Genomic DNA, 25,632 nt, shown 5'->3' with positions numbered 1-25,632 from the left:
GTCCTCCAGGCCCGATAAGTTTTTGTGTCGTGGATCTCACCAGATGGAGCAGTTGGTTTTTACTACCGCACTGAGGCTGCAGGGCAGAGGCACAGCCGAAGGTGGCTGCCGGCTCTAACACGGCGTTGGTGCACGCCCTGCACACAGCAGTTCGACAAATGTCTTGAAGGTAGAGAACAGGAGCTGAATTCCCCCTGGCTCAGGAAATATTTTATTCTTTATATTTTCATTAAAAAATAAACATAGGAAACAAAACCACAGAACACTTGTGTGATAGAAACAAATGCAGAAGGTCAGAGCGTTGGCTGAAAGTGCATAATTAAGTCATGCTACCACGTCCCTGATCCCACCCTGTCCCTCAAGCAAGGAGTCAGCAGTAAGCTCAACGAGCAGCACTACACGGAGCCCAGGCACTGCGGGGGCCAAGCTGACGGCGGAGGAGAGCCCGCGCTCCCAGAAACGCAGCAAGGCAGGAGACATGCTGAGGAGAGAGTGCTCTAGTGAGCCAGCGATGAAGCTCTCGCTCGGGGTTCGTGGAGCAGGCGAAGGATAGCTAGTGTAAGAGGATGTGGAGTTACGAGGCAGGGGAATAAACAGCTGAGAACAAAGGGCAAAACGGAATCCTGGGTGTCACTCCGGAACGGCCCTGGAAGCAGTAAAACCCTACTTAAAAGGAAAATCAACACAATGAACTTGACTGAAGGCCGAGGTGGGTGTGCTGGACGGGTCTGTCCAGGGACGAACCCCAGTCACTCACCAGCAAGATCTACAGGGATAGTAGCAATTGTGTCCCTACTTTCAGGGCCTCAGTCTCTGCAAGGTGACCTCCCCGCAGGGGTGGGAGCAAAGGCACTGCCACATCACAGCAAGGCTCCTGCTGCCAGAAAATGCAGCGCTTTGCAGCTGGGTCTGTCAAGCTTTTCAAGGGAAATAGGATGCGATGAACCTTGCTGAGCCCCCTGATCAGAGCACAAATGCTGCAGATCTGCTTCTACACCAGGCAACGAGCTTTTCCCCCTGCCCTCTGTCCCCTGCACCCTCAGGCTTTTGGGTCTCAGTAGTTGACAGCTTTAATCTGCGACTCCTTTTGTGTGCAGACCTGTGAGGAACCTGCAGACGCAGCTACAGTGCAGGACCCCCTTACGCATGCTCACTCGGTTTGGCTCTGCACTGACGTGCGCTTGAGGAGCATGTTTAAACATTCAGTATGTACAAGATGATTTGAAGCTGGAACATAAGAGCAGCTGGATTCACCCTCACACATCCACACGGCTGACAGCAACCAGAGGACCTGCGTGGTCCTGCAGTGGCTGAAGAGACCAGCCAGTTGTATGTACATGTCCTTGGAAACATTCACCAGGCTGGCTGACGCCAAGGCTGGGGGCATCTCTGCTCTGCCGATAGACGTAGCCACAGGAATAGCAGAGAATGCAGCTTCTCCTGACCTACTTCACCACCCTTCTCCAGCTTCACACAGAGCCCCCGATTTCAAATGACTGCTGAGATAACACGTTTATGCACATGCTCTAGTCAAAAGCAGCACAGAAAGCTGCTGTTCTGGTGCCTATTTCCACAGCATCCACAACTCTCAAGAACAGTCACTGCAAATCACTTGGGACTCTTCCTCCAGCCGAGACTTTTTAGGATGTTCTTCTTTGTAAGTTCCCTCCAGATCACTTCTCCCGAAGGACGCAGACTCCAGCGTCACAGCGCTGCATCCCCAGGGAGGTCACCACTTCCCAGTTGTCGATGATGGGATCATAGCACTCAATGCTGCTCAGCAGTGAGTTGCCATCGTATCTGCAAGGACAGAAAGTTAGAGGTGAGGGAAGAGGTTGAGGCGTTCAGAGCCCTTCCTGGGAGGCCGGATAGCTGCGTACAGCAGGAATGGCCTGAAATAAAACCACTGCACTAGGCTCCCTTTTGCTGTCTGCTGCTGCTCTCCTGCCTGTCTCGGCCCTGGACCATCAGGCTGCCTATTTAGGTTAGGCACGGTGACTCTGGGCTGTCTCCTCTCATACAGCTTGAAATGTAAATGCAAGGAGAGGCCACCTGAAACAGGGCAGTGGCTGCGTCACCTAAACTCACTTGTCACAGACAACAGACAGGCAGGGCATCTCCCTCTCCAGCCCAGGGCAGCCGCTTACCCAGCGATTGCGTACAGCCTTCCCCGCAGCACGGTGGCCCCCACATAGCAGCGAGGGGTTGTCATGCTTGTTACAGTTGTCCAGGAATCAGTGCGAATATTATAGGCTTCCACGGAGGAGAGATGTGCCGTCCCATCGAACCCACCAACTACATAAATATGGTCATTCAGCAGAGCCACTCCAGCCCCTGGAGAGAGAGAAGGCGGCGCAGTTACACCCATGAGCGACACCGACGGCACCGCGCCCAGGGCTCGCCGTTACAAGGCTGAACTAGGTCCGTTCCTCCCTCTTCGGAGGACGTTTTCTTATGCTTATATCTCCCACAAAGAGCTGCCATAACCCAGTGTATTGTTGTTGTCGTCTCCAATATGATACATGAAAACCTGTAACTCTACCAAATGCTGCTGAATCTCTGGCATAAGGGGGACGGAGCAGCACCACAGCCAGGGCAGCAGCAGCAACGCGAGATGTTCACCTTGGCTGAGAGACACCCCGACCCCCTGAACAGAGCAGCACAAGGCTCGCTCTGCTGGCAGGTAGCTGGCTGGGACTCTGTCACCACAGAGACAGGTTTTTCTGGTGTTTCGGGCTCCCTGGTGCCACCCAGCCCCTGGCTGTTACAAGGAGAACGATGCTGCTCCATGTGAAGCTGGGGGAGGGATTTCTTTGCCACTGCTCCTCTGGGAGGCAGGGAAATGAAAACCGGTGTCCACTGCCCAGTCACAGAGGCATAACTGGCCGAAACATCTGTCTGAACAGCTGTTCTCGCCTGCCCGGTGAAAGCAATCAATAACACAGTTGGCCCAACTGGGAATTTATGACAACAGCAGAAAATAAACCTTTGCCAGCCTCTGTTCCTCATCCGCAGCCCCCTTCAGGCAAAGCACCAAAGAACACGGTAAGATAGCAATGCACTTAGTGGTCTTGCGCCAACAGCCGCTGCTGTTTCGAGCTGCATCTCGAGGGCAGAGTAAAGCCTGTCAGGCTGTTACCATCACCATGTTGCACTGATGAATATCCTGAAGGAAACAAGCCAGCTACCCTGCAGCTCTTGGGCACTGATCTGTTTCTTCTACAAACAGGGTATAAGAGACTTTCTGTTCCACTAAATGCAAGCTCACTTTCGCTGTCTGTCCTTGCTGGGAGCACCAAAAGAGCTGGGAATGGCCAGGCTGCCCCCGTGGCATCTCCGATAGCTTCAGTGAGGAAGACTTTGGCTGAGAAGAGAGACCAGACCAAGGCCTCATCAGGGAGGCTGGGTCTAGCAATGCAATATGGTTTCTGAGGGGTGGCCTACATCCAGAATCTGTCCTAGAGATGAAGAGAAACACGGAGGAGACGATCTCTGTCAATAAAGGCAAGATAACTTTTAGTCCTGGTCTTTCTCGGAATTCGAAGACCCGCAAGCAGACAGCTCTAGAGAGTGTCAAAGCCTTGGGGCAAAAGGAGTCCTACAGGGTCTGAGGTGACCAGAGCGGACAGACTGGAACTGAGACCAGGATGGGGGCTGCAAGTGCAACTGGTATCTAAGCTACTGGTGGTTTGGGGTGTTAGTACCACAGAGCGGCAGCACAAAAACCTGGGCCAAAAAATGTTCTTGGGCACACCCCCGCTTCTGCCCTCAGTGCTCCAGGTCACAGCACTGAGGAAGGAACGTGGCGGAGTCAGTGCCGGGGTCGAGAGCCTCACAATGTTCCTGCTCGCTTGTGGCGCTGAGGGGTCTGCTCTGTGGGCTGAGGCACTGCTAGCAAAAGCCTCAGAGTCTTGCGGGAAGCTAGCATGGACCTGGGAAACGCTTCTCATAAAGGCTTTCCCCTTGAACTCTTTGCTTTTGGTCTTGCCAGAAGCCATCTTCTCTGGTGCACACAACAGACCCCTTGGGGAAAGCTGTCTTATCCTTAAGCTTTCTACAGATCCGTGGATAGGTCTCGCACGTCGCCTCTGATGTAGGAAAACCCACAGGTTTTATCACGTGTTTGTACGTGGGGTCTTCCTGGGTGTGGAAAGCAACCAACTTCGAAATCAAATCCATTCCTGGCACATGGGAAATACTTTCCAGCGCACACTTAACAGGAATAGCCCTGTCACAGAGGTAAATATTTAAAGCTTGGGGTTTTGGTGAATGCCACTGCATGCACAAGAAAGCTTAAATGTTTTTAGAACAGAGACCAGTTTTAATTGAGTAACCAGCACTTGTCCCTAAACAGGAACAGAGAACAAACAGAAACAGTGCTGCCTAGGCTAATTGCAAAGGACATTTAGAATCACAGAATCATAGACTTGTTCAGGTTGGAAAAGACCCTTAAGATCATCGAGTCCAACCGTTAACCTATCACTGCCAAGTCCACCACTAAACCATGTCCCTCAGCACCACATCTCCCCGGCTTTTAAATCCCCCCAGGGATGGGGACTCAGCCCCTGCCCTGGGCAGCCTGGGCCAGGGCCCGACAGCCCTTTGGGGGAAGAAGTTTTCCCTAATACCCAACCCAAACCTGCCCTGGCGCAGCTTGAGGCCGTTCCCTCTCGTCCCATCGCTTGTTCCTGGGGAGAAGAGACCGACCCCCCTGGCTCCAGCCTCCTTTCAGGCAGTTGCAGAGAGCGATGAGGGCTCCCCTCAGCCTCCTCCTCTCCAGGCTGAGCCCCCCCAGCTCCCCCAGCCGCTCCTCCCCAGCCTTGGGCTCCAGCCCCTGCCCCAGCCTCGCTGCCCTGCTCTGGCCACGCTCCAGCCCCTCCATGGCCGCCTTGGGGTGAGGGGCCCAGCGCTGAGCACAGCATTCAAGGGGCGGCCTCACCAGTGCCCAGCACAGGGGGACCATCACCTCCCTGGTCCTGCTGGCCACACTATTCCTGATACAAGCCAGGATGCTGTTGGCCTTCTTGGCCACCTGAGCACACTGCTGGCTCATTGAAAGAACTAGAGAAAAAGCAACTTCAAAAGGGTTTTGAAAGAGGGCCTGTAAGCACAGCAGCACTACTCCATTGAGAACCACAAAGCTGCGGGGGCTCTGAGCATCCTGCCCATCCACACACGGATGAGCACGGCCACGGCTGCTCGCTAGCATGGCCATGAAGGTCCGGGGCGGGCAGTCTGAGGCGCAATGCAGTAGCAAAGGGCCAACGCTTGAGCACACAGGAGCTGCACGAGCCCCACAGGAGCTCCTTTGAGAAATGACGGAGAGCTGAGACAGAAAGTTACTCCAAAAGTAGGATTTAAACTGTATTTTTCTCCTAGATACAGCTGTCAAAGTTAAAGCTCAGGTAGGGCGCCAAGCAGGAAAGACAAACTAAGAGTTGGTGGGGGATAACTGATGTGCAACTGCCCCATGTTTCAAGTCATTAGCATAAGACTGCTGCAGCGTGACGCTGCTCTGGCAGTGCTGCTCTCCGTGTTACTGCTGCCCCAGCACTTCACAAAGCGGAGTGCAGGTGAAGGAGCAGCCTGCTGGAGCGCTCCTGCCTTTGCCGTGTCCTGTGCAGCTGACGAGCACTGACTTAGCAAACTGTCCCATTACCTTGCACTACGGTCTGTAGTTTGTTCCTCGCTAGCCTTTCTCCAAGCCGTGCGCTGTTCCTAGTTAGGGAAGTCACACAAGATTTCCTCTCCCTCCCTGCAACCTATAAATCCACACACACATTCCTCTATACCATCTTAGCATGGGATGGAGACATCAGGCATGTGAAAATTAATCTTTCTCTTGGGGAATTAAGTCAGCACGTCCTAAAATCATCCCTTCTCAAAGCCAAACCATCCACTGGGGCCGGTCAGCATCCTCCAGGGCAGCAGGACAGCCAGCAGCAACTGCGTCCTCAGTGCAGCACAAAACATTTTGGCCTCAAGGCACTGTGGGCTCTTACCTGAGCGCTTAGTGGCCATCGGGGTGACGTTTGTCCAGTGTCCAGTGTGGGGATCATACCTCTCTACAGAATTCAGTATGTTCAGCCCATCATAGCCACCTGAAACAAAATACAGGAGCAAACCATGGGTCTGACTTCTGGAAAATGTTTTCTGTGTAGAGAGCAATAACGTGCCTGGTTCATCCTTAGTACAGTGTTGCGCTGCAATCAGCACAACGCGCAGCACGCCGGGGCTGGCAGAACAAAGAGGATCTCTGCAGCTCGCAATGCCAGACTGGAGCCAGCTCAAAGCGAGCTCTGCCCCTGCGCTGCACAGGGCCGTGCTGGGAGAGGGCATCACCTCTCCAAACCAGTACAACCAGGTTAGCACCACGCTGCCCGGAGCTGCCCCTGAGCATGCTGATGCCAATGTTGATGCCGTCCTGCTAAAGCAGATGTACAGCTTCCAGACGTGGCTCGGGGTCTGTGTGCTGCAGCCGCCAGCTGACACTATGCGGCTACGCAGTGAAGGCTGGGATGTCTCAAAGAGCTGTTTCACAAGAGGATGCCAAGAAATCTCATTGTGCAGCTTCAGCAAAGGAGCAGCGTGCTGGCATCTGCCTCGGGGGACAGCGTGAGGAAGGGGAATTTGGGAGAGGGAAGTGAAACCCATAAACCAGTGTCCAATATCTGTGACTCCCCAGGACCAGGACTGTAACAAATGTGGGTACAGTGCTGGGCCTGCCTTTTCTGGGGCCCAGAAGGTGTGTGGAAGAACACGCTTACTGAAGTCTTCAGAGAGATTTGCCCTCTAGCACTCTCGCCGTATTCACAGCTGGCGTGGGTCTCTGAAAATAAAGGAGTGCTACAGAAAGGAGCTGGAACACATACAGCTCAGGATACATTTCTGGAGCACGAAGCCCACATTGGTTTGTGTGCAGCAGATGCACCCTCTGTCCTGCGGCTATCTGCTTCATCTCTAGGGCATCTTAGCCCCTGCCTAGTCCCTGCAAACCTCAGCCGGCACTGCTCGTCCCCCGCGCTTCAGCCGTCCCTCAAATGTAGGCTGATTGTGTCCAGTTTGCCTCTGACAGCGTTTACTGCAGTCATGTGGCAGCTCCAGTCTCAGCCATTGCGACGGTAACAGTGAGAGCAGGCTGCATTCGCCGACGGAGCTGTGCAGTGCTCAACGCAGTGAAGTTAAACCTTCTCTTCCAACCTGGACATGATGCAATTGGTGCTCCTGCATCTGCACTGTCATGTCTGTAAAAAGCAAGTATTTGCAGAATGCCTAGAGGTCTTAAGGGTACCTACCGAGGCAGTAGATAACTCCATTAGCTACAACAAGCCCTGCTCCTTCCCGTGCTGTCTGCATGTCTCCCAGCATACTCCACTGATCAATGTTCGGGTCGTATCGTTCCATACTGGTGTGACGTCGGCTTCCATCAAACCCACCGGAAACATAGATCATGTCTGCAATGTTAGACAGAGGCTGGACTCAGCAAGTCAAGTATCAAGCATGCACGTGGAGCAAGAAGGCCCTCACAGATGGAGCGAGCCTACAACACGGACTGCAAAATACCGGAACAACTACCGATCTTGGCACATTCGAAGCTAAGACAAAGCCAGCCTCCTCCCCCTAGCTCCCTGCATTAGCCTGCTCACAGACCCAACAAACTGAACAAACATAAAACCCATCTGGCCCTTAAATCTGCTTCCTGCTGATGGGTGAAAGAGAACACGCACCCCCCAGTTACCTTTTCCACGCTGCAGAACCTACTGAAACGCTGCCGTGCCCAAACCCTGCCTGTCACTAGCATCCTGTCAGCACCTCCCCAGAGCAAATGCTTACAGGTGGTAAACACACAGGTAGCAAAAGGACAGAAGATCCAAAAGACATCTGGATCGTCAAGATCAGTTCCTCACACTGGATAACCTAATTCATGCAACGCTTTCACAAATCTGTCTTCTTCAAAGCAGCTGCATTTTTAAGAGAATTTTCATTAGAATAGATTATTAACAATCTAAATCAATAATATTTAACCAATATTTATTATTAAGAAGATAGTCTAATATAAGCATTAAAGCACAGAATATTCACTAGAGTAACTGCTATTTTAATGGCTAGAAAACGTCCTCTCATTTCCACACCAACGTTTCCCTGGCCTGTTTATAACCATTTGTTCTTATTCAATTCTTACATTGCCCATTTCCTTCTCATGCCAAATTACACTCAGAGCACACTCATATCCCCTCTTGGCCTTTGCTTTGCCAGCGTAAGCGAGCTCAAGCATTCTGGTTTGCTCAGTAAAGTAGTTTTCTTCTTCCAGGTCTGCCCTAAGAATCCTCCTCTGCACATGCTCCAGTTTCAGCCTCTCCGCAGCGCTGGATGGTTACTGCCGTACTTGGTGTCCCGTGCTCAGTAATATGCGACACTGTCACCACCCCGAGAGCTTCCCACTCCATAATCCCTCACAGAGCTCCTTTCCCTGGATGCACAGCCACATGCCGTAAGAATCAAGCGGAGGCAGAGCTCCTCTCAGGATATGTGGGCAAGTTTTCCATTTCTACATCCAAATGATGAGAAGCCACAATTTCAGTCTCACCTCCTCCCTCGGAGCCATCCCACTCTGCACATACCAGCTCAGGGCATTTCAGGACGAGAACTGAAACAGGCTGTACTGCCCCGTCAGTACGGGGACCAGGACATACCTCCGAGGGTCGTGGCTCCCGCCAGGCCTCGCCGTACATTCATCGGAGCCACGGAGTACCAGATCCCATCCTCATCTGATGTATAATCCAAGCACTCCACCGAGCTGAGACGAGAGCGACCATCATACCCCCCAATCACATAGATCCGATCATGCAGGGACACTGTAGCAACGTAGCGCCTCTTACGGGTGATGCTCTAAAACAGTAGAAAGCATAAAAAGGTCAGGGAGACGAAAAAACACTGATGCACGGAGACCAACCACTGTTCTTCCATTCTCTTTTCCTGCTCTTTTGGAAAACGGCCCACTACCGCTGAGGCAAACAGCACTATGGATTTAAAGGATACAGCCCTGGCTAAAATGCTTAACAACTGCGTCTGCCTTCCTCTGCCTGTACTCTGTCTCTGCCATGCCCTCTTCTCATGGCCAGGCCTCTCTGCACTAAAATATTTTGCATTAAATGTCATTTATCTTATGCTGCTACTGAATCTTTGATGCATCTCGGAGGTTTGTGTGCCTCCCACTGGCTCCCTGCAGAGACTGTTAACGGGAAAATGCAGAGACTTGGAATATTTGCTGAAAATACCTCAAGCTTTTAGCTTCCAAAAAAGAACAGAATTTTGGGAGACCAGGTGATACAGAGTCTTCTGTGATTAGCGATATTAAAGAAGAGGCAGTTCTCCACCATTTCACACAGATAAAGGTGATTTTAAATTTGGGTAGAAAGGGTCCTCAGTGCAGAAATTCTCTCTTCCTTACTATCTCCCATATGCTCAGAAACAATGAAACCAGAGAGATCACGCAGCCTGCCTGAAAGCAGGCCTGATTACACTATTCCTATTGACATTTCAATTATCATCACTAACTTAAAGCTTAACCACCCTTCAATAAGAAACATGAGAGCTCTCACTCCCACAACAAAGATGTGGGTCTCTGTAGGCTCATCTGATTAGAAATATGACAACCACCTCTTATACAAAGCTTACTTAGCAAATCTGCAAACGTGAAGCGGTTTCAGCATTTGCTATGTAAACCTCAGCAACTCCAAAGAATTTATGGCAGGCAGAAATTCTACGCAGAACGCAAAGGATAGCCCAAAGCGGAATGTTATACAGCTGATGCTACAGGACCAGTGTTTGCTCACAGCCTGTTCAACCCAGTGGTGGTCAAAAATGGTCCCTTACTGGCAAGAAACTCCACTCCTGAGTCTTTGGGTCGTATTTCTCCACAACATCAATAGGTGACTGCTGGCTGCCAAAGCCGCCGATCACAAGCAGGACTTCATTAGCTCCTAGAGCAAAGAGGGAGAGCAAAGTCAAGTCAATCCCTTCACAACCAAAGGGTCACCTCAAGGGAATCACCTGAAGAATCTCTGAGCCTTCCTTGGTGCAACACGTCACCTCTAAATCCCTGTTTTCATCACCACTCTGAAGCTGGCACCTAACGTGGATACAGTCACCCGGACCCCCTCGATCCTCAGCGGGGAGGAAGAGAGAGAAACCCTTCCAGGGTGCGTGGCAGTAAGACTGGCTCGGGTGTTAGGAGCTGTCTGCTGGAGGGCTGTTCCTCCTCATGTTAGAGGGACTCTGAGAAGACAACCTGGCTACGTTAGGTCCTGAAGTTGGCTCGATAATATCTTCTTTTCTATTCTTTCCACGATTATTTTTTCAAACCTCTTACCACCCCACGAGAGCTGAAGGAGGAGGGCTGCTTCCCTGCAGCCTCCTCACAAAGCAGGGCCTTCTCCCCTCCTTCGCAAATGACACCCAGACCAGATGGCACCTTCCTTCACCATTTCACCGAGAAACAAGTCAAGCTGACTGAAGCCTGAAAAATTAATGAAATGTGACACAGCTGTCTCTCACCTCATGGCTCTTTTTGTTTCTGACACTGATACCTGCCTTTTTAGACAGGAGGGAACTCTTCCCACACTTCTCGGACAGCTGCATGCTGAGACGAACGTATCTGGAGGCACCAACAACTCAGGAAACTGGTTTTATGGGTTACAGCAGAGGCCTGGGATTAAAGGCAACCACCTAGTCCCCGCACTGCCACTAAGCAACGGTGCTCTGAAAAAAACGCACCTCTGTCCTTTGCTCTGGTCCCCTTTCTGTACCACTGGGGACTGTGGATCCACAAGTCACTGCTGTGAAGCACTTCAGTGCAATTACGAGGCACCAGACATGGTGTATAATACAATTCCTGCCGATGCCCCAGACCTTCTCAGGGTCCTTCCCTTCGCTGCTCACCTAGACGTGCTCTTGTCCTGGGTCCTTGCATCTGACTCCGGAGCTCGGGCCGAAGATGAAATTTCTTAGCTTCATCTACAAGGTCTCTGCACTGCAGACTGCATCGTATAAAAGGCTGAGGAAAAACATGAGTCACTGGTACATGCAATGTATTTTAAGATCTCTCATAAGTACTGTCCTAAAGCCAACTCTCGTCAGTTCAGACAGCATGAAAATGACTTGTGTGCAGGCTGTGGCTAGTAGTGTCACGGTGCAAATACTGCACGCAAGGAAATGCAAAGACGACTTAAGACTGGACTGCAGTTGAAAAGGTATGGCTCAGTTCTCACACAAAGTCTGGCACTGCAGGTTCCCTAATGAAAATAACTATATTGGAAAACTAAGGACGAGCCACTTCTGCTACATTTTAGCCAGCAGAAGTATGTCTGAGAAGGGGGACTGGCGGTGAAACTACGCTTGAAATCGGCTTGCCTGGCTCTGCCCCACGTCATCAACTCTCAGCATGCCCCTGCCATCAAAGAAGAACGAAGGAGCACAGCACACCGAAGCAGTTTTGCTGGATCTATTAGCTTGATCCCTGTGCACATGGGACATGGAGCTACGAAAAGTCTACAGAAGCAGTAAGAAAAGAAGCGGGGGACACTGCAGCCCAAGGAGAGTCTCATCTCCTCCTTGCATAACGCCGTGTTATTACCCTCCCTGGCTGAGGGCCTGGACCAACCTCCCCTGGATGCTCAGCGTTCAGTTCCCTTTGGGTGTTTGGTGCTATATGCTGCTGCAATAAGTTAAGCTTTATTTTTACAAGTTCTTGGTGCTTGTGCAAGAAGGCCAGGGTGTTCAGAGCAGATGATGCCACACAGGGCCAACACTCTCCATGCCGTCCCGAGATGATGATATCCCACCAGTGTCTGTCACCTCCAGCCTGCAGAGGACATCCTGCACAGTAAGAAAGCTGAGGCCCTGCATACACACTACCTTAGGCTGGTTTTGGAACAGATCTAATTGTTTTGGTACCAGTCCCTTTCCCATTACCTTCAATTTCAGTTTGAAGTGGACTGTAACAATCTGACTAAACACATTTGAGCTCTGGCACAACTTAACTGCCTGTTAACTGCCATTATTTAAGAACACCTGTAAAAGGCAGCTATATATAGCACATTGAAGATGAACGTTGCTAAACGAACCATTTCTCTGTGTAGAGAAGTCTGTCATTCAACATTCAGCACCCGGCAGGTGACGAGGGCTAGTAACCACTGATCACCTCACATCACCATCAAACCAGAATTCTGGTTTGAACTTCTCTGTGCCTTCCTGTCAAACCTTGCACGGGGTCAGCATCCCTTCCTGTTTGGAATTAAACTTCCACTGCAAAAGCTTCATTATCTCTTACCATCATCCACATTTTGGTTTGCCTCTGCAGCACCCCAGCCACACAAAGCAGCAGCATTAGAAATGGCTCTGACTCGTGTGTTGGCCCTGGACCTACACAGCTGCTGTCCTTCTCACTCAAAGCTTGCCATGGGCACCTGAAACAACTTCTGAGGAGTGTGTCCTGGTTTCAGCTGGGATAGAGTTGATTTTTCTTCCCAGTAGCTGGTATAGTGCTGTGCTTTGGATTTAGGATGAGAATAACGTTGATAACAGGCTGATGTTTTAGTTGATGCTGAGCGGTGCTTACACTGGTCAAGGACTTTTCAGCTTCCTGTGCTCTGCCCGGTGCACAAGAAGCTGGGAGGGGGCACAGCCAGGGGGGCTGGCTCAGACTGGCCATGGCGTCATGCCCAGTATAGAAACTGGGGGAGTTGGCTGGGGGGCAGCAACCGCTGCTCGGGGATGGGATGGGCATCGGTTGGCGGGTGGTGAGCAGTTGTATAGTGTATCAGTCCCTTTGTATATTATTATTGTATTATTATATTATTATTATTACTACTATTCTATTTCATTTAACTTCAATTATTAAACTGTTCTTATCTCAGCCCACGAGTTTTCTGACTTTCACCCTTCCAATTCTCTCCCCCATCCCACTGGGGTGGGGGAGCGAGCGAGCGGCTGGGTGGTGCTTAGTTGCTGGCTGGGGTTAAACCATGACAGTGTCCTGGTTTCAGCTGGGATACAGTTAATTTTCTTCCCAGTAGCTGGTATAGTGCTGTGCTGTGGGTTTAGGATGAGAATAACGTTGATAAGGGGCTGATGTTTTAGCCGTTGCTGAGCGGTGCTTACACTGGTCAAGGACTTTTCAGCTTCCCGTGCTCTGCCCAGTGCACAAGGAGCTGCGAGGGGGCACAGCCGGAGGGGCTGGCCCAGACTGGCCACAGGGCTATTCCATACCCTATGGCGTCATGCCCAGTATAGAAACTGGGGGAGTTGGCTGGGGGGCAGCGATTGCTGCTCGGGGACAGGCTGAGCATTGGTCAGCAGGCGGTGAGCAATTGCATTGTGCATCACTTGTTTTGTATATTCTTTTATCATTATTATTTTTATTATTATTTTCTCTTCCTCTGCTATCCTATTAAACTGTCTTTATCTCAACCCTCAGGTTTTACTTTTTTTTCCCCGATTCTCTCCCTGACGCAGCTGCGGGGGGTGGGGAGGGTGAGCGAGCGGCTGTGTGGTGCTTGGTTGCCGACTGGGGTTAAACCACAACAGGAGCCATTTCCTCCCTGGGATCGCATGCCAGCAGCCTTCAGCCTAGAGAAGGAGACCTGCTAGCGCTTGCAAATGCAAGGCAGAAAGCACTTGTCAGAAAGCTATGCGAGATGACAGCAGAAAGGTGCTACGTATACCAGGAGACAACTGACTGATTGCTCTGGATGGGTTGCCCTCCCAGCTGAAAAGCGGGGTGCTGTAACTGCTGGCACAGCAAACCACTTCCGAGTGAAACAGTGGGCACTCCAGCTGAACAGGGACAACTCCATCGTGTCAGCGTCAAAAAGCATCAGCAGAGAAAGCGGCTTTTAACACGTTCTGTGAGGACAGCGGGAGTCTAACCAGGGAACACGGCAATCACACACAGATGCTGGCTCCCAGCTGTTCTGCATCCACGGGCCCGGGCTGCCGATACCTCGGTGTCGATGACGTCTGTGATGTAGCGGGGGGTGAGAAGCGGCATGCGCACGTACTGCAGCAGTTCTGGCAGCGATGCTTCACGTTCTTTTTTTGAGTGCTTCACCCAGTTTATAACTGCCTCAAACACTGGCTCTTCGGAGTCCACCTGGAAAGAGGAGACATGCTGATCAGACTGCAGGATAATATTTCAGCAACTGCTGTGGAACAGACAACTTCCAGGCTGTTGACACTGCTTCACAGCTAGCAAGAGAGCAGGACATTTCAAGTGAGAGTTTGTTATGGAAACTCCCATGAGCTGTATTTACAAGCGCTATGAAATTCCCTCATTTGCTTTTCCTTAAAACCGCACTTGTTTTTTCCTTACAGCTGAGATTAACAACTGGCAGTACCCAGAAAAGTCAGCTTTATGGTACGCAGCAGAGCCAGAAGCTGGGAGCCACCACTTTTGAGAGAGCCCAGTGTCAGGCCGTAACTCGCAGGGCAGCTCCCCCGACTTCTCAGCGGAGCAGGAGTTACGGTCCTGCAAAATGCGAAGTACCATCATAAAGATGATCAGAATCACGTTTCCTTTTTACGGAGCGGTGTCTCGCTTAACCCTCTGCAGCCCCGTGCCCACGCGCTGCCCCTTTAACACCCAAGCCATACCAGGTACATTTAAGTTGGTTTTTTTTTTTAATTTCAATCCACATTTAAGAAACTCTAAACAACTAGATTTCAGAGTGGAGAACCCCAGGGCGTGAATGTTACTGTTCTGACTAGTTTATTTCTCTCTCCATTTAGGACCAGCACATGCTGGTGCTTATCCCACGTCCAGAGATTACACTGACTAAACCATCTAAATTTGGTACTTAGAGAACCTCAGGTGCTTTGGACACCTATGATTACCAAAAGCGAAAGAATTGTAAAAAGCTCTATAATATATTGTTTAGGGTTGGTTTTCTTTTTGCATGTCTTCAGATCATCCAATGTAAAAGCAAATCAGACATGAATTTATTATCATGAGGTCTGTTAACTGTTATTAAATATGAAGATAAAAGGAGATACTGGAATAAGCGGATTGAGCCTTCCCACCAATACCTGGCTCGTACACTCTGAAGTTCAGTTTGAAGCTAGCTGTTGCAGAATGTTCTGAAGCAGGGAGCCAGAGGTTAATTATGTAAGGTAATTCTTCCAAGCCATTGATTTATATTTGTTACAGTGCAATTTGAAATGGCCTCTTTCTATTTGAATTACAGGGAAAGGACAATTAGAGCTCACAAAAGGAGGGCAGAATACTTTATTGTTTCCAATTTTCCCCACCTCCTCCTCAAACGCAATAATCCCGCATCATTTTATCCCCTCCCGAACTGACTGTCCTCTGATACGTGTAACAGGTTTGTTGTTCATGAAATCAGTTCTGTTTTCTGATAAATGATGAGTAATGCTAAACACAGCATCACAGTGAGGACCTGCCGTTATACTTCTCCAACAGTGAGGGGATTTTCCGAGAGTGCTCCCTCAGTGCCCTCTGATGCAGCACATCACCGCTGCCCCGGCACAGCAACAGCTAGATTTGCTTCATTCACCTTCTTAAGGTATTACAACGAATGCACACCTCACTGCGTCTGCAAGGCCTGAATCAGTCCTTCCAATCCACAATGAATTCTACTTCGCCTGGGTGGATCATCTGATTAGTTTGGCTGCGTCGTTCTCAAGTTCCTCATTATTTCCTCTTCGCTGTCCAGAAGCGTTATGTCAGTACTCGCCACAACCCACGTAAGCTCAAACCCTCACAGCATTAAAGCTGCGGCTTGTTAAACACCAAACACACTCAGCCTTTCTCCACTGCTGATCTCAGCCCGTGCCAGGGTCTTTCACTGCTACCTCGCATGCTCTTTGTCAAGCAGACTTCTAATCAAGAGGACATCAGCTTGGCTGAAGGCCACTTTCACGGCAGACTTTCAAGGCATACATCAAGAATTCTCCTCTGGCTACCCCTGTATTGGCTTTCAGGAATTCACCAGAGATATCACTTACATTGGTTTTCTTCTAAGAGTTCACGTCACTGTGAACTCTGAATAGCGATTGCTTCAATCACTTCTTTTAGAACAGACGCAAACATCAACTCTCGACAAAGTCCATCTCAGTACAACACCGAGTCCCCTCCCCGTTATCAAGGAACGTTCAGCTCATTTCAATTCTCAAGAACATACATATTCATAGAAAATTTGGAAAAAAGTATTTGACAGGTTCCAGCCAAATAGTAAATCCTCTAGAAACCAACCTTAAGGGAACACAATCTGCATATAACTGCCTGAAGGGTCAGACTACCCTGCACCATCCTGCATTCTGCTGCTTGTAAAAGCAGAGGACACCCAAATGCCTGGGATGACAGATGCATTCCTTGTGCTGCTGAGTAGCATGAAAAGGTCTACAAATAGAAGTTAAAGTCTTCGGGGTATTTCTGAAACGTAGGCATTGAGACAACTTGCCTTTGTAACCTCTGAAAGCTTCTCCAGGGAAAGGAGACGACAAGGGAACAAGAACTCTGCGGAGGTAACTAACTGTGATTGCCTTACTTGCAAGAAACACTCGTGTGACAACAAATTCTTACATAGAAGCTACAAGTTACTGATCAATTTCAGATTACGTGGCTAAAAAATCAGAAGAAGTTTCTTAGAAATTAAATTTCAAATTCAGGTACTGTGTGACAAGTCCACCCTAGGAGTATGGACTAATTTCTGACTAGTTTCAACGTTTTACTTCAATGCTTTTCACAGTAACGGTACTTTTCAGGTTTTACCTGAATTTCATCACACTTGATGAGCTTTTCAACCTCTTCTTGATTTAAGAGGATAAACTCTTCATGCTGAACCACCTCTGGAAAATGTTTCTGGCTGAAGACCTCTGCAGCTTGCATTAGATCAACACAATTGTGTGTCTCAGCAAAATCCCGAATGCCCAAACAATTTGATGGATCCAGCTGGCTTTCTAGAAACTCACAGCAAGCTTGTTTCACACCTACGGAAAATTGGAGGGGTGAATGAGCACTGCATGCTTACTATCAATCCACTGCTTTGGAAAGGGCTTCAGAAAAGAAAGTTCTAAACAATAATGAAAATCCAACTCAAATAACAAGCTTAAAAATACTACAGACACACACGCATGCAAATATTTCTTTGGAGGGACGTGAAAACACTAAGCAGTAGACCATGTGTTTGGGCTGTTTTGATCTCTGGCTATTCTATTTAAATGCAAAAATTAAATAAATCTGATACTAGCAAAAGACTCAAATGTGAGTTGTACTCAACTTCATGGATTATAAGCAAAAAATGTATATGCTAGTGGATATGGCTACCAGATTTCTAGGTTTTCCCCAATGTCTTTTTGGTAGTTGCCTGGGATTTGGGATAATTGCCTGGGGTAGCTCCGTAGGTGAACGTGCAATGACATCAACCAGTTTATTACGACCCAGACATACTATGATGGCAGGACAAATGACATCAAGGATTTACTTCTTATTATAAGTTGACTGAGCTGTAACATTTATGTGCTATACAGCCCACCATTCCTCCTGGGAGTTCTCACGCAGAAATCCAGTAGCCCAAAGCATGGAACAATAACCTGTTTTATCACCTCTTTTTCCACCCAAGGCGGTTCCTCTACCAATAAGACCACAGCGCACAAGACAACAGAAGACATTTGACGTAAGTCCTTATAAATATCATGCCTCCCACAATCTGTCTTCCATTTACAGAAGGTCAGACAACCCAAATCTCTGAACACCAGCAATTGTGCAATTTGTGCTGATACTTGGCAATTACCTTTCAGCTGAAGCAGACATGCCGCTGGGAGCAATTCTTGGACATTTTCTACTGTCACGTGAACAGTTTCTGTATATACAAAGTCTAGCAGGATTTCCATGGTGGAAGCTGTCAGTCCCTGGATATCTACGTAGGGTTTATCTTTCTCTGAGAGCTGTAAATTAGAAGGGAGACAAAGGTTTATTTTTCAGTAATGTGATCAAAAAGCCAACAATGCTCAGCAGTTTTTAAAAATGTGATCTGTCAGAGAGGTTTCAACAGAGATTTGTCCTTTCTCGTGTGCCCACTGAAAGAGTAAGGGGAAGGAGGGAATTTCCCTACAGAATTCACTTACAGGCTGAGTAAAAGAGACAAAGTTCATTATGGATCGGGAGGACAGTCAAACTGCATTGTAAAACGAGCAAGCTGAGATTAAAGATAGCAGAAGTTACATGCGTCATTCGTGCAAGCCAACTAAGCTGTCTCCTCCACGCAGTAACTCCAAGCTTTGCTACCAGGAACAGTCCAGGGGGATTCCTCCCTGGGCTGGATGTGTATGACACGGAGTCCCCACCTCACCGCTCTGCTCTAAAATCAAACCCAATAAAAATCTTTCTTAACTGTTCAATTCCTGATCTGTTCTGCAAGCTTATGGTGAAGGTTCCTAAAAAGAATGACTATTTATAGGCCAGGAAGTTCAGAGTTAAAGGTTAAATGTAGGTTTAGCGAAGTTCAGAGTTAAAAGTTAAATGTAGGTTTAGCTTACACATTTGAAAGTAAAATAATAGTACATACAGTGATGATACTTACACGATCCTGACTTTGTCCCCTGACCATTTTATCACCTCTAAGATACATCATTTTGGAATAACTATTTTTTCCAAGGAATGTTACCCTCTCAACAGTCAATCTTTGGGAACAGTAAATTCTGTGAATCCACCAAATTTGCACCTTTGTAGGTACAAAACCGAGATTATTTTTCACAAAGCATCAGCTTTGTGGTTCAATGCACCCATCACGAAGCTGCTGGCACAGCACCTGATGATTCATGAGCAAAGGGCTAGCAGGTGGACTCGCTAATCACGCCCTGCACATAGCTGCAAGCTCGTCAGCATGAAGGGACCTCAACAGAAGGATGTCTCCATCCAGCATGCTGCAAACCCACCCTTTTTATCCCTGACTTTTGAAGAAGTAGTCAGTATCAGTGCAAGCACGATTCAGATGAAAGCCCATGACTTTTCTTGCCAAGAATGAGCCTGAGGTTGGTTACAGACAGATTGAGCAGAGACTCAGTGAATAGAAAGCATGATCAAAGCACGATTGCTTGGCTTAGACCTGCCACAGTTGGGGAAAAAGGAGGTAATACAGAAGTAGGGAAAATAAGAGCAGTCAAGGATATTCCTGCAGAGGCATTCGATGACACAGCAGCAGAAGGGAAGAGATGTCTCTGCTGAGACCGAGCCATTTCTGTGATGCAGATACACTTCACAGTAGAGACGAGAAACACAGGAGGTCATGGTGATACTCGAAGTAATTTGAGGGAAGAGGCCTTTCAAGTCTGTTGACACAGTGAACAAACCTTATGGCATCCAGAGTCAGAAAGGAACAGCAAATTACCTTGTCTGACCTGCTGTATGACAGGCCATGCATTGCATTTAGAAGCTAAAGTGAGTTCCTACCTTGGGCTAGACACAACATTCCCAAAGCAAGACTCAGCTGTTTGGTACAACAGGAAAAGGACACACATGTCACCAAAGGTCAGAGCTGATCAGCCAAGATGTTCATATGATTCCAACAGGCAAATGGAGATGTAGACCATACATACTTAGAAGAAAGAGGATAAGAAGTTACCAACTTCTGTTGACAGGAGATTACAAGAGCACCAGACCTCCTGGTAACGTATTACACCACCTCAGGGAGAAGCTGCAGATATCTGTTCTTCACAGATCGGCCTGGAGCTGGTAAAGAAGCTCCTGTCCCCACAACCAATATTCAATAATCAATAACGGCCATGCACATGCTCTCTTTATACTGTTGACCAAAACACAAACCATGGGGACAACACTCATACTACAGAGACAATCCCCTTCTGATTCCCTTGGACTTCTGCTACACTCCACTACTTGGTTGTTATTTGGCTCACGGATTACTCACACGCTAAGATTGCTTGGAAGGAAGAAAACATTTCAAATAACTTCACACAATGTATATGATGCAGAATAACTTGGGATCCTAGCATCATACCTTAAAGAAGGATCTCAAAGTGGAGACAACTTGATTCTGAACATCCCATGAAGACTGGAGCTGCAGCTCCAGACTGCATGTGCAGCGAGAACTGTAGGCAGCGCTTACTGCGGTGCTGTCGGGGCAGCGAGAGCCCCTCGTTTATCAATACCTCCACATATTTGGACTCAGAAGCAATGCAAAATTATGGTCAGACGATGCTAATCAAAACCCAGTACAAGCAGCTTTGCTTTCAGAGGTTTTTATCGGTACAAGACAGATCTCTGCAGCTCTGCTGTTAGAGTTTCAGGTTATTTTTCCCCTTTGTTGTTTAACATCAGAGTTCTGCTAACCAGTGGGAAATAAAGCAGTAAGGGATTGATACTCCCCGATACAAGCACATTTCTAACACGTCATAAAAAGTACGCAGCAGTACAGATCCAGAAATCAACTGGAGCATCCAGGAAAACACATTCCTGTAGTTAAGGAGAGTCACTTGGAGACATCAGGAGTTTTACCCCAGGATGCCTAAGCTGCTGAAAGCCTTAAGGCAGGGGTTGCAGTCAGAGCTGTTGTGAAACATAATGTTGCTGTCTCCCATTCCATCCATAAATCATGCGGCTCACTCTGCAGGAGAATGGGCCTAAAATTTTGGAACCACTTTCTTATCCAAGGCCACTTCTTGTTTTTGTCTTCACTAACGCAGATACACAAAAGTTTATTGTAATAAACCCCTCCAATTTCTTCTCATGTATAGGGGAAAAGAAATGCTGACATGACAGCGCTAATATGTGGCTCACTGCATTCTGGAAGGCGTTCGCCGTGCAGTGAGGATAACCATGTAAAAACCTGGAAACAGAAGTTGTTTATTTTCAGCATAAGAAGAATGTTCCTCCATGTTCTAGGGGGAAAAATCCTTCAATTTCTAGAACATACCCTCCAAGAGAAGACAGACTACTTTCTTTCTGAGGTGGAGCCAATGATCAGCTCTTCACACACCCCGAGTGAGGCTAACTTGTGCAAACAGAGACAGAAATGCCAGTGCAAAACTAGGATCCAGGGGAGCATTTGCTAAAATCGCTCTTCAATTTTCACTACAAGGAAGAACCCTGTAGGTAAAACTGATGGGCATTTCAGTTTTCCCACACTACTCGGCACAGGGGCAGAGAAAAGTGTTGTCAAAAGCCACGGGTTCAACAGGTGATCAGTGGCTTCTCCTCATTCTGGAAAATGGGAACAGAAAATGGGAAGAAATTAAAACTAAGTAAGACTGAGAACTTTTTCAAGTACATGTTAAAGTCAGAAGTGAGAGAAGGAAGGGAACTAGAGACACAGAGACTGGCAAACGCAGTTCTTGATGATGATAATCTCTGATGGCAGTCTCAGTGCTACGCTGGCCACGCACAGACGTAACATCGTGAACGACAGCGGGCATAACCCAGGGATCAGTTCTGAACAAAGCCTTGTGTAGCCCGAGTCTGACAAAAGCCACACATTACAGCTAGCCAAGTAGCCCCCAAATTCGCAGGAGGCGAGCGATGAAATGCAAAGGAAGCCCTCGCAGAGACTGCTAGTCCATTATGCAATCTGGTATTTGGAGTTCCCTCAAGTTACAGCCATGGCCAAAACACTCCGTACCCACAAGTGCTTGGAGAGCACCCAAACGCTGTCCCTTCGCGCTCACCAACGTACTCGTCACTGACGCATAGGAAGCGGGTCCACTTTGAGGCTTACCGAGCTGTCGTTTCCTGGAAAGAACACTCTCCCACAAACACTCAGTAATTGCGTGTGCCACTTGGCAGGTTTGTCGTCTTGGGGTTTCCATACGAAAAAGCAAATTTGGAAGAAATACAAACTAAGCAAAACAAGTAAAACCCTCAAAGCAGCGGCAGTTTGGGAGCATGAGGAATCGAGCAATCATGCCCACTGGGCACTGGATGCTTATTTTTCTAGGAAGAATTACATCTATGAATTAGGGTCACTATAACGTTACAGTTAAAATGAGAGTATAAAGAAGGAAGGAGAGACGATCTCAGCTTAGATCCAACGTATGCCAATCCTCAGCCTTTGTTAGCAGCCACAAAGAATGTTCTGTAGCACACAGCGTGATTGGATCTCTGTAGACTGCCTAGATAAAGTCCAGGAAGCCAAAAGCATTGACAGAAACGTAGAGGCAAACACAAAGAAGCAGAGGCAGTCTGCTATATGCTGTCTACATTGAAGCTATTGGTAAACAGAGAACTTCAGCCTCCAGGGACCTTATTTGCTTTGTGTATTTTTTTTTTTTTATTACATTTCCTTTATGCAGAGAAAGAGCATGAGCTTAACAAATTTACAAATTTCATGAAGACATGGACAGAAAATATATTGGTGTGTGGTCAGTCCACATATGTCTTTTTTTGGTTGCTTTGTACAGGACTATAAAAACTAAGACACCTGCTCACCCGACGCAGCGCTGAAAGAAAGAGAAGTAGGCACACAGACAGCTCTGCCAGCAGTGTTCATTGCTGGATAAAACAAGGAAGAAAATGATTCTCTCCTGCAAGGACTACTGGGCTAGCAGGGAGGCCTTTAGGACCTTTGAGCTACTAAGTCATTTTTCTGCCTGCTAATGGGGAAGTTGCTAGGATAAGGAAAGCATCTTCTATAAGAAAAAGCCGCAAAGACCGATTCAAACTTATAAAAGACAAAGCCAGGCAAAGCATCTCATATTTAACAATACGAACGAATGATAGCTTTAGCTCAAATATTACCTTCCAGTGATTGCAAAAAAACAGCATGCAGGTATTGTGAGTCAATACAGTAAGTACTGTGAGAGCAAAGGTCCTCACAAGCGAGATTTGCCGAGCACAGCAACGGGGATTTATAGTCTCCCCCCTCAGCCCCAGTGCTAGAGGCTACATCCTCTTCGCAAGAGCAACAGCACAACCCAACACGTACCAGCTGATCAGCCAAACAGAAACCAGAACGGGAGTTAAATACCCTCCATTTCAGTTTGAAAGGGCTGCCTTAATGCACCACCCGGTCTAAGGCGCACACCACGGCTTGCACAGCTTTGCACTAGGGCTGGTACCCTCGGCCAAAAAGATGCTGAGAAGCATGAAGAGCATAAACCACCACTAGAAAAATCCATAAATGTATCAGAGCCTTCTGGTTTGCCAGCTCAGCCTGGCAGCTCGCTGGTGCACAGGCTGGTCACGCAGCAGGCAATGGTTCAGGACCACGGTCCCAACTGCAGCCTCTAACTCCCACCGTGCCATGATGCTGTGGGGCCACCATGAGGAGACCCAGAATCACCACGAAGGGATCCTGAGCCACCAGGAGAGGATCCAGAGGGCTCCAGGGCCACCATGAGGGGATCCTGGGCCGCCATGAGGGGCTCCAGAGACACCCAGAGCCACCACGGGGGGATCCAGGGCCACCATGGGGGGGAGGGATCCAGAGAGACCCAGAGCCACCATAGGGGGATCCAGAGCCACCACGAGGAGACCCAGAGAGACCCAGGGCCACCATGGGGGGATCCACAGCCACCATGGGGGGATCCACAGCCACCATGGGGGGGATCCAGAGGGCTCCAGGATCACCATGAGGGGATCCTGGGCCACCACGAGGGGACCCAGGCCCAGCTGCTGATCAGCTTGATGGAGAGCAGCCCAAGCATTGGACGGCCCTGCCTCCTCCACCCACAGGGCACCCATGGGTGGCGGCAGCCCGCGGTCTCGGGGCGCACCGACCTCGCTGGTGAACATGGCGCAGAAGTAGTCGCTGCAGGCGGCCAGGACGATGCGGTGGGCCGGGAAGTCCTTGTGCTCCACGCGGAGGGTGACGTCGCAGAGCGTGTTGCTCTTCCGCAGGGCGTTCATGGCGTTGAGGATGGACTTGGCGTGCGAGTTGGTCATGATGTCCTTGGGGGGGGCCATGGCGCCCGGCACCTGCGGGCACAGCCAGCACGGCCACATGTCACGGCCCGCCCGCCGCGCCGCCAGGGGGCGCCCTCCCGCCGCGCCGCGCCGCCCCTCCCTCTCTCCCTGCCCCGCCCGGGTCGCCCCCGCCCCGCGCCGCCCCGGCGGCCCCAGGCCCGCCCGCAGCCCCGGGGCTTCCCCCGCCGACACGCGGCGCCGCCCGCCCGGGGCCGGCCCGGCCGCACTCACCGCCGCGGGGAGAGGTCCCGGCCCGCACGCCTCGCCTCCCCCCCTCCCTTCCCTCTCCCCGCGCGGCGCGCTCTGATGGCGTCATTGGCCGCGCCGAGGCGCCGCGCTACCCCGCCCCCGGGTGCCTGGCGGTTGCCGGGCAACGGGCTCCTGCCGCCGCCTGGGCCGCGGCCCGGCCTCCGCCTCCGCCGCCGCCACCGGGGCCCAGGACCCGCGGCCCGGGGCCGGCCCGGCGCCCCCGCACAGCAGCGGGGGGAAGCGGTGCCGAGCGCGGCCCCGGCGGGGCGGGTGCCCGGGCCCGCAGCGGCAGGCGCGGCGGGGGCTTGCTGGGGTCTGGGGAGGTTGGAGGGAAAATTTGCAGTTTAATCGACTGCCATCCCCCGCCAGTGGTCGTGGCGGGGATGGGCCTGGAGGCGCGGGCAGATCCCACACGAAGTGCGGGACCCGGGTCACGCTCGGGGGCGAACAGCCTGGAACTGGGCCTGCCGGGAGTGCCGGAGCCAAGCCGGGAGCGAGGCCCCGGGAGGCTGCTGTACAGGCCCGGGAGTCTGAAAGCGGTGCTGTTTTTGAGCTCTTCCCACACAGGCAGCTCAACATCTCCGGCAGATCGCCTCCAGCTGACAGCCCCGAGCTCATGGTGGCTGCCGCCTCCGCTCTCCCCCTGCCCTCGAGCTCCTTTCCCTCCTGCCAGGCGGCTGGGGGTGCGTTTTAAAACCTGAAGCTACACGTGACAGTCAGGTAGTGGGTTAGTGACCCGAGATAAATTCTCAGCTAAATATAGAACAAATTCTGAGTTAAGAAATCTGTACACGGAGGTTATTACCCTGGCCTGGAGGCTGATCGTTAATTCATAAACCTCCTCCTCGGAGGGGCAGGGTCAGTCTGTTTTGAGGCTGCGTGTGGGACCAGAGTTTGGAGGATTTGTTAGACCTTAGCTGCACTCATCTAGCAAGCAAAGGATTGGCAAGATCCAGCAGCTGGAGCTGAGAAATCAGCGTTTAGCCAGGAGGGCAGTTAACCACTACCTTCAGAGCTGGCAGATGCTCTGCCATGTAGGATCTTTAAACCAGCTGCAGCCTCTCTTTCTCTAGATCCAGTTCAAGCAGAAATTATTGTGCTGAAGGCAGGTACCAGTTAGTGAAACTTTGTGTCAGACTACATCATCATACGGTCCTCCTGGAGCTTAAAAGCAAGAGGGATGTTTGACCAGCGTGTCAGAGCAGACTGTCAGTCCGCGAGAGATGCAGCCTGGAGTAACGGAGATAAAAATTCAGCGTATGCCTGCACAGTGCTTACCTTCGCACTACGCACTCCTCATTTCCCAACAGACACGTCAAATCAGCCTCTGCATCCACCTCGTGTTGATTTTCCAAGGATATATATGAAATCTCTGACGGTATTGAAGACCTGTTTAAAAAAATCCACGACTCCCTTTATTTTTTTCAAGATGTTCTTTTACATCTGGGGAA

General features: G+C 49.8%; 1 protein-coding gene across 1 annotated transcript; it reads right to left on the bottom strand.

Moving 5' to 3' along the window:
- Positions 1 to 193: 193 nt before the first annotated feature.
- On the bottom strand, positions 194 to 24,228 carry KLHL12 (kelch like family member 12). The gene is made up of 12 exons (XM_087762119.1): positions 24,164 to 24,228; positions 23,747 to 23,944; positions 17,811 to 17,964; positions 16,790 to 17,007; positions 14,003 to 14,152; positions 10,942 to 11,056; positions 9,877 to 9,983; positions 8,694 to 8,889; positions 7,296 to 7,454; positions 6,003 to 6,101; positions 2,148 to 2,334; positions 194 to 1,800 (listed from the first exon to the last, which is right to left on the bottom strand). Exons 2-12 carry the CDS (start codon positions 23,930 to 23,932, stop codon positions 1,674 to 1,676), a joined length of 1,698 nt encoding a protein of 565 aa, XP_087618245.1. The 5' UTR covers positions 23,933 to 23,944; positions 24,164 to 24,228; the 3' UTR covers positions 194 to 1,673.
- Positions 24,229 to 25,632: the final 1,404 nt, after the last annotated feature.

This window comes from Nipponia nippon, unplaced genomic scaffold (assembly GCF_047370975.1).
Source record: "Nipponia nippon isolate SJK-2023a ecotype South Korea unplaced genomic scaffold, ASM4737097v1 scaffold_25, whole genome shotgun sequence".
Lineage (NCBI taxonomy): Eukaryota > Metazoa > Chordata > Aves > Pelecaniformes > Threskiornithidae > Nipponia > Nipponia nippon.
The sequence above is the reverse complement of the archived record's forward strand: the minus strand, read 5'-3'. Positions and strand labels throughout refer to the sequence as shown.

Bases quoted from the DNA above. Each gene is read 5' to 3' on its own strand.
- KLHL12 (XM_087762119.1), bottom strand. From the start codon at position 23,932: ATGGCCCCCCCCAAGGACATCATGACCAACTCGCACGCCAAGTCCATC. The intron at 9,984-10,941 runs GTGAGCAGCGAA...TCTTTGCTCTAG, and splicing joins CAGGACAAGAGCACGTCTAG to GAGCTAATGAAGTCCTGCTT. The intron at 8,890-9,876 runs GTAAGGGACCAT...CTACTGTTTTAG, and splicing joins AGGAGTGGAGTTTCTTGCCA to AGCATCACCCGTAAGAGGCG.